Source organism: Charadrius vociferus, unplaced genomic scaffold, assembly GCF_000708025.1.
Source record: "Charadrius vociferus isolate BGI_N301 unplaced genomic scaffold, ASM70802v2 scaffold325, whole genome shotgun sequence".
Lineage (NCBI taxonomy): Eukaryota > Metazoa > Chordata > Aves > Charadriiformes > Charadriidae > Charadrius > Charadrius vociferus.
In genome coordinates this window covers 5321594-5330572 of record NW_009648526.1, presented here as the reverse complement: position 1 = coordinate 5330572, position 8979 = coordinate 5321594, and the positions used below count along the sequence as shown (strand labels likewise).

Here is an 8979-nt window from a genome sequence, read left to right as displayed (position 1 = left end):
TAGTAGATCGTGTGATTTAGCCAGATGTGCTTATGGCTGACCACAATAAAGTGTTTGTGTATCACTATAAGTTAGAGCAAAGCTTCTTGTATTTTTAATCCCTTAATAGAAAATGATGCGTGTGCACAACCTTGCAGTTTTGTGCCGTGTCTTTTCAATGTTGCTAACAGAAGTGAAACAGCACAAGCAGTTCATGCATCACATTGGTAGCAGTGGAGGGAATTAAGTAGGTACTGAACATGTTCTAAAATCCTTGGGGAATGCTTTTGAGCTTGGGGAAGGTATTAGAGAGTGGTATCGGTTCTCTTTAATTTATACTCAACTATATTGGGGGTATGTATTACTCACAGTTTTCTTTTTTCTTTCCTAGACACTGGTTCCAATACTGCAGAATGAATAGAACTGTGGTTTGCCTGCAATATTTTCTGTTAATATGCAGCACTTTCTGGAGAGAAGCATGGAAAGGACTGTGTTCATACTTAATTCTTGTGATGCAGATGTGAGTTAATCCATACTAGAAAGCGTCACAAAATGACAGCCGAAGAAATACCTGTAGCATTTCTTCAGTTCAACTTATAGGGCATGATAACAATGTTACTTTTTTTTTTTTTTTTAACTACAACAGATACTGTTGCCTTTTTGGTTCAAAATAATTTCTGTAATAAACTTTTATTTAAAAACTTGTGAAAGAATGATCATTGGAAAACTTTGTTTAAAAACAATCACTTATATAATACATTATGCCAATATTATCTAAGTGTGTTTAGAGGAGTGTTGCAAATGCAAAGCTCTTTCAGTTACAGGGTTCCAATATGGTTGCACTGATTGGTATTGCAAGAAATGGCTGTTTCAGAATGAGAGAGGAGGACATGAACAAAAGCTCAGCAGCTCATGCTGGCCAGTATAGTTGTCTGTTTGTTACTGTATCTTTCTATCTATAAATTTGTCCATTTGGTACCCTCTGCTAATAATATACCAACACAAGTTATTGCACAACTAATCAAAATGAAATAACGAAACAGACTCTCGTAAGATTGCACTATGTACTCAACAACTGTTAGTGTGGCTTGTTTTAATGTTTTTCTAATTGTTTTCTGTATACATTTAATACATTTAGTTGGACACCTGGCCAACAGGATTTCAGTGAAAGAGTTTAGCTATGAATTTTGAGATATCAAATGGATAACTTTATTCTTTTTTGACTTACACATTCCACTAAATAACTCCAATCAAGAAACCCTTAAAATAGTTTCTTTGCTAGAATTGTGAATATAATATACTGACAGCTCATTTGTCTGACTTAACAGCAGTGACTGTTTGAGTGTGGTCACAGGAATGCTAGCTGCCTCAGCAGTGTCGCATTCATTTGGTTTTGGTAGGCTACTTACAGACCACTAGAAACTGGAAATTGTACAGAAGTAGTCAGGGGGTAACTGTTTTCAGATCAGTCTAAATCTTTAATTTGTGCCAGAACTGGAGCATAATTTACATGTTGAAACCTTTCTCTACGTGTCTACATGGCCCAGTCTATTAATTAAAGTAATAAATCTTTAGTATATTCTAATACCTTTCCAGACTGGTATGTTATGGTTCTCTAAATCCTACCTTTGGTCTGTATATTTGGGGCTTGGTTAATGTCTGCTTCCCTCACTTCAAGTGTTTTTTTCTTTTTCTATATCAGATTCAATCTAGGTTTAAACGTTGGGTTTTTTTTCTCTAATAATCACGTGGTAAACTGAATTTCAGGCCTTACAAGTGTAAAAGTTTGCTGTCCCTACCTCTAACTCTTTGCAGTCTCTTCCTGCCTCTGGACAGAAACTTCTCAATCTCCAGTTCTCTGTAGCCTTTGGACTCCTTCCTAATGGAAATAATTATATATCTGATTTTGTTCCAATTAAGTGTGCATTAGCATATTTACTATAGCATTTTTCTATTAAAACCAAATTTAATAGAGAAGCACAATTGTACCAATGATCTGAGATTACTGTGTGGGATGGATTTATGTTTACATTCCATTGATGCTCCTCTATCAGACTTGTTTTCAACAGTTGTATACTACTACTTTAGCCCTCCCAGGCTTAGTGCTACATTAGCTGTTCAGTGAAAGGAAAAGAAATATTTAACTGAAAAAGAAAATAATATATATATACACTAAGAAAAATTACAAACGAAAGGAGAAATAATTTTATTGACAAAGATGTCTGCTACTTAGTAATCAGTGAAATTCAAATCAATGCGAGCAGGAAACAGAAACAATTATGTTCATAATTCAGGGCAACTTTACTGACTTGTTTAAAAAAAGAACAACAGTCCCATTGAAGCTCTAGACTTGGTCCTTTGGAAGGAGAAGGTGATGAGATACTCCATGTGCTGCACTTTAAATTGTATAGCCTCCTTCTCTGGTTGTTCCTATTCGGTGTGAAAACTGAGATTTGAATATTGCCTTGCCTTGTAAGGAAGCAGTTGAAAAGGAGATGGACATTCTGAAATGAATTTAAATGCTCTGTACCCAAGTCTTACTGTACTGAAAAAATGTGCAAACTTAAGTGACACTAATGTTCTTGATTAGCTTGTTCAGCCTGAGTTAAGTGAGTGGCGAAAAATGACATAAATGAAAAATACATTAATTGTTACGGGTGGTTCTGAACCGTTCTAAGATTTTTTTTCTTTTGCTAATAATAATGTCTTAAATGCACAACAGACTGGAGCAGGAGAGCAACTGGAATAGGTGGGGGCAGGAAGCAATCTTCCTGGGCACAGTGATAACGAAGGGACCCTGTGCTGAGGGAATCTGTGCAATTTAGGCTGTGTGAAAGGCTAGAAAGCATGTGCAAATTGGGAGTAAGGGAACATTTTAGGTGAAACCACAAAGAAATGAGTAGGAACAAATGGGCAGTCATAACATACGCTTCTGTAATCTAGACATTCCTTTCCTCTCACAAGCCGAAAGTCTGAGAAGGCCTTTCATACTGAACAACAGGAAGAGAGAAGCTACCAAACAAAAATAAAAACTGAAGGAAAGAAAGGCAAAGGTGTACCCTGAGCTTTTTGTATTGCTGCTGCCTGGCTAATTATTGGTGATATTAGAAGTTTTCTTTCACATCTGGTTAATGTTTTAATATCACCGTTTTAAAATTTTCTGGTAACATAGGCTAGCTCTGTTTGGTTATGGCGAATGCATTGAGCTGTTGTTCTGCAAGCCACTTGTTCTCCACTCTCATGATGTAATCCTTGTTTTGTATGTACTCCATTTTTCATTTATAAAATAAATACTTTATTATAAGTTTGACTACTTATTGTTCCCAAAAATAGCTTATGTGTGCATCTTCTGTCTCCTTCATGACAGTGCAGTGTTAGGCAATGCAGGTATCTGATATTTTTGCATCTGTGGGATGTTTCTAGGACATGGAATTGAAATCCGGATGCATACAGAGTGCATACTGAGTTTACCTAGGTATACAAAGAATACTTGAACTTTTGTGATCAATACTATTCTTTGCTTCTGTTGTCGTTGAGAGCCAAAGGGCAATCTGTGCATATGCAACAGAGAAGCATTTGGCAGCTTTGTTCTTTGCATGGTTATGTTATGGTGCAGAAGCTCCAGGTACCACTTATTTAGTATTTATTTGTTCTGTGAATATACTGTTGAAAACTGCAGAAGTTAGTGTTGGTTTTGTGTATGTGAAGAAACAAAATGAATAAGGGTTGCTTTATGGTTTCTAAAGTGTCTAAAGTAAACCTCACACAGGTCTGATGTTTCAACCTTATCTTGACTTTTTTTCTGTATTCTGTTTTGAAATACTCTCCGTTCCTAGCTTAGCTCTAGTTTCTCTCTCTCTTTTTTTTTTTGGCTTGTTGTTGCTGTTTCTAAACTATTCTTTTTTTCTTAAACATCCCATTCAACATAAGGTATTTACACTGTTAACTAGGCCGTCTCTTTAGAAAACAGCTCTTGAGGCATAACTGAGATGTAAATAATTCTTGGGAATAACCTTTTTGATGTCTAGAATTGCTCCAGTGGTGGCTCAGGGAGTATCTGCCTATGGTGTGAAGACTGCTGCCTGCTTGCTGCAGAAGAGAAGCTTGCCTGTGCTTCTGGAGGAATTAATTCCTGCAAACCTCACAGCTGCCAACACAAGCTGACACTAGATTGGCAGCACACATCCTTTTTGCTCTAATTATGTTTCTGGGATGGTGTTTGTTCAGGCCCCAGATCTGCTACTTCTGTGGAGGCTGCTTCAGTTCCCTGCAGGAGAGGAGAGCAAGGAGAAGGTAAGGAGATCTGGTGCCAAAATCTTTTTATTGCTTTACTCTCTGTCACTTTCTTGCCACTTGCTAATTTTTGTGTTTGAATTTCAACTAATCCCTCCATGTTCATATGATTAATGTGCTTTGTGGTCTTGGAAGATTTGTTGAACTTAAACCTAAAAGTGTTAACTTCACTTTTGCTATATTAAGCTATTTTAATATCCAGTGGTAGACAAACCATCTCACTTGCTACAGCATCAGCATACTTGCTGCTGCCTATTCACTTATTCCTTGCCTGTAGTGTTATGGACTGATTAATTTATTTGGGTTTTTTGTTGATTTTCTTCAGAAAGGTCACAGTTGCTTCCACCTATCCACCTATCAGTAGCAGACAGAAGGTAAAATATACCTTTGCACCTTGACCTTCACCTTGAGCTGGAATGGATGTTTCTATTTAGAAAGTAAATTAATTAAAATAAAGTGAAGAAAAGGGAAGAATAAACACCAATACAGAAGTGACTGTGGATGACTGCTTGTGTTTAAAAATGGCTTCCAAGAAAAAGGATTTTGTGAATTCTGTAAGTGCACAAAACAGGATGTTATCTGAAGTAAGCTGTCTGCTCAGTCCGGGATGTCAATATCTGACTTTAAATGTTATCAGAGAGGCACAAATTAAAGGAAAGTGCAAAGCAGGAAGAATTTATGATGAATTCCCGGAAGACAAGTTTAATCAGTATCATTATGTAATTTTACACAATGACTAGGTAAAATGAGGTAGATGAGAGTTACTCAAAACAGATATTTGCTTTTAAGGATCTCAGCAGCTTAGAAGGTAGTATTTCAGTTAAGGTACTACTGACTTGGTTTTGCTTTTCTGTACTCTGAAAGTTCGGGGGCAGGGGGAGAAAAGTAGGACCATGGTAAAAAAGCATTTTAACTTTAATAGGACGGTACTGGGAGATGTGGGCTTTTCCTTCACTAACTTAGAGTCATCTTTGTTAGGAAAATAGCTTTGCTCAAAGATAAATTTACTGTATAAATTAGCCATTATGGCTTAGCAGGTAGTAAGTCACAGACAGATATGTTAATATTTTGGTTTTCACCTTGTGCTAAAAGAGCCTGCACCCTCCAAGAAAGTGGAAAGTAGTTCACTGAGGGTCTGATTAATATTTCATGCTCATTGCTGTTGCAGTCAGAAGAAAAAGGACACCCTAACCCTGTTCCCTGAATCAATTTTACTAATGACTGCAAATACTTTACTGATATTTTCTTCCTATAGGTCATGTTTTCTTCTAGTTTGTTCAGAATTTATTACCTGTTTTCCTCCGAACTTATTTCAGTTGACCCATCTCTTTATTATAGGATATTTCAGAGATGTTCATACAGAGCATGAAAGAAATGCAAAGCAAGAAGGAAACAGACCATCCTAACTGGAGTTAAGAAGAGCCGGTCATTGACCCACTGTGTAAATATATATTGTGCCAGTTGCAGCTCACATTAAGTTGTTCCTATAATAAAGTGAAAACCACTTGGAAATAAAATATAAATTAAAGCCACGCGAATTATAGTTTCAGAATTATAGTTTCACCTTCCTCTTGCGCATAGCTTGAAATGTAAATAGCAATTTGTAACATATTTCCTCCTTAAACAACTGGTGTTTTATTTAAAGTTCAGGTTGTTAGTTAACAATTGATTGTAGACAGAAGTGTCAGATTTTCATCCTCTCACTAGACAAAGTTAACACTAATATTTCTGATATGATTATATTTCCAATTTGGATAGCCCAAGATTTTACTGATTAAGTTCATTTGGGGCTTAACCTATTTTTTGGAGGTGATCCTATATTCTGATATACCAGTGCTACTTGGTACTAGAGCTTGTCCTACTCCATCGGAAGTTTATTCTTTTTCCAGTTCTGCAATTAACCTTGGCAAGTTCCATCCTTTCTTTGTGCCCTGTTGCCAGATGCTAGCTATCTTATTTCTATGATACTTTAAGATCTCTGGAATACAAGTTCTATGCTAGAGTTGAGTGATATTTTTTATTGTCATTTATAATGGTAAGGAGACATAATTTTTTTTTCTTTTCTGCATCTTTTGACATGTGACCGCACTCATAAATGTGATATTTCTAATGTGTTTAGAAGAGGAAATGCTGAGAACATTCCTTTGTAAGAATCCTTTTGTCTTGGTTCACCTTTTGAATTAGGGAGTAGTCCCATTCTTTCAGAAGAAATTAAGTCACTATTAAAAGGAGAGGGTGAGTTGAAAATAAATTTGCACAAGATACGCCTTTGTTTTTGGAACCAAATCATCTGAGATAAATTGTGAGTAATAACCCCAACAGAAACTGAAAATTTTCTTTGAATCAAGAGAACTGGATGTGAAAGTTTGCAAGTTGTTTGTATCTCCAAGACAATAATGCTAGAACATTCATTTTCATAAAAATCTGTGATCTCTTTGAATGGAGAAGGCTGTATAGGCTATGTTGTTAGTTAACTGCTGTCCCTCTTGGTGTGTCACCAAGCTGGTTTTTGGTATGATAGTTTCACTTGAGGCCTTTGCATTCCACAGGCAAGCTCTTTCAAATGTGGATAAGTGCTTAATTCTGTCTCCAGATAAGAGCACGGACTTCAACAGGTAACATTAAAATATAACATTAAATGAAAAATTATTTAGACTTTGTTAAAAGACTTACCATGGAACAAATTTGAAGTGGTGCTCCCCTTCCCCCCCAAGCCCGAAATACTTGTCTCTGTCTCTGCATCTGTAACGTTTTTGGCCAGGGTAGTGTCTGTCAATAATAGATGAAACGCTGTTACTTACATAGTGTGTACAAGCACACTTTTTTGCTTTTTTGTAGGTGCTCAGGTTCTTTGAGAAATAAATTTAGATCTTCTTACAGACATCCATTTCATGGATGGGTTTGGTTTTGATGCAATTCCGTAGAACAGAGAAGTATGCTTCGGTTTTGTTTTTTTTTTTTTCCTCTCTCAGTGAATATGCATCTTTTTTCTCCATTTTCCAAGGGAAAAAGACAACACCTTGCCATAGTCAGAAATACTGACCCTGCTCTGCCTGATTTAGTCCAGAAACTTGAACGTATCCCAGTCCCCCAGTGAACCACTGGCAGTAGTTTAATACACATTAGCCCAAATGGTAATTTAAAGTAAATGAAAGAGCTCCAGCAAGCAAAATCAGATTAGGTAGTAGTGGTTAGAAGCAGTCTTCTATGTTGGGAGATTTGAGTTCTTACCCTGAGTCAGCAGAAAAGTTTTGTTTGTTTTAAAATAATGTACTCAACATGGACATATTTGCTATTTAATGTTGTATTTGCTGCTGAAACCATTTTAAAATTTTCCATGTTATTATGAGGTTAGCATAAAGCTTTAAACTCTGTTGTAGCAATTGTCTGCTTACATAAGTTGGAAAGAGTTTCCCACTGGGACCAGCAATCCTGTTACTTTATTTGCTCTTTTTGAATAAACAAATGCCCAATGATATGTTGGGTATTTATGTTTGAGAGCTTTTCTTGCCAGTAGTTGGGGGTTTTGCCTATACTGTTTGCTGTGAAATCACCATGGCATTTTAAGAACCGGCGTTTTACAACCGAGTTCGTTTTAAGATGTCTAACAAAATTGCAGTGACACACCTTTTCAAGTCAGTTATTTCATCTTCTCATCCTATTTAAATCAATGTTTTAAAGATCTGTGTGATTGCAGTCATAACTTAATCTAAATGTAGCCTGGTGCTATGGAATTGCTACAAATGTTCTTTGTATAGATGCTAACTCTCCACCAGAGACCTTGAATTTATAAAGGTGAGTGTGTTTATTGACAAAAAAAAATTACTTGGAAGGTATTTTGGGTAGTACAAAGACAATGGAATTAATCCCTCAGCATTATAGGTAGTGAAAAGCTGTCGGATCCATGGAAAGTGCCAAGCTTTGATGTGAGAAGGTGGGAAAAATACATGTGGGTGAAATACATGGGTTCACAAATCTTTCTTTCAGCTTCTAGAAACTTAAGAAAACAACAATGTGCTGGATGATTGTTTGGTTCATCTAAAAGGCCAGATACACTACTGGATACTACTGAGATCATTTCTCACAACAATCTCTTTTCGGGGGGGAGGGAAGGAGAGGAAGATGCTAGAAAAATGTAGGTTTGCACACCATTAACGACATAAGTATCCCTCTCCCTGTGCTACAGATGAAGTGCGGTGCAGAGGGGTTAATTGGTTTAATGGCTCGGCACAACCAGTTCTCCTCAGAGGTACAGAATACCAAAGAGCCATCTATTTTAGTGTATTTGATTTTATTGGAGGATTTTGGTTATGGCTATTGACAGAAATTAAACTTTACAAAAGCAGCAGCCAGATGTTAAGCTGAGCACTACAGCAGGTACCAGAAGCCGGTGGCCTGGCAGGTGCTTTATAGAAAAGCACATTAATTATAGTTTCCGCTCTGCTTGTAGCAGGACGCGGAGTCACCGTGGGCCATGACCTGGCCCTGCCTCTCTACAACAAGAAGCCCTGGGGTCACTGTAGAAGAAGAATGGAAAAATACCCTACCCCCGTTTCCTCAAGCGGGTCTGTAAGGAAGCTGGCCGGGAGGGCCGGGCGGGACGCCGCGGTCCACACGGTGTCTCTCCGGAGCAGGCGGCGGCCCGGGGGAGGCGGCAGGGCATTCAACACCAGGCGTTTCCCGCGCCAAGCCCCGCTGAAGCGGGCC

The 8979-nt window shown here is 37.6% G+C and overlaps 2 protein-coding genes across 2 annotated transcripts in view; one reads left to right on the top strand and one right to left on the bottom strand.

Annotated features, from left to right (window-relative positions):
* GTF2A2 (general transcription factor IIA, 2, 12kDa) overlaps positions 1-683 on the top strand; it is a 4233-nt gene extending 3550 nt beyond the window's left edge. Inside the window, exon 4 of the mRNA XM_009885760.1 lies at positions 371-683. Coding sequence (XP_009884062.1) covers positions 371-396 — 26 coding nt within the window. The 3' untranslated portion in view covers positions 397-683. The remainder of the gene's footprint in view (positions 1-370) is intronic.
* Positions 684-8786: 8103 nt separating this feature from the next.
* GCNT3 (glucosaminyl (N-acetyl) transferase 3, mucin type) overlaps positions 8787-8979 on the bottom strand; it is a 2052-nt gene continuing 1859 nt past the window's right edge. Inside the window, exon 3 of the mRNA XM_009885790.1 lies at positions 8787-8967. Within this exon, the coding sequence (XP_009884092.1) occupies positions 8787-8967 (181 nt within the window). The remainder of the gene's footprint in view (positions 8968-8979) is intronic.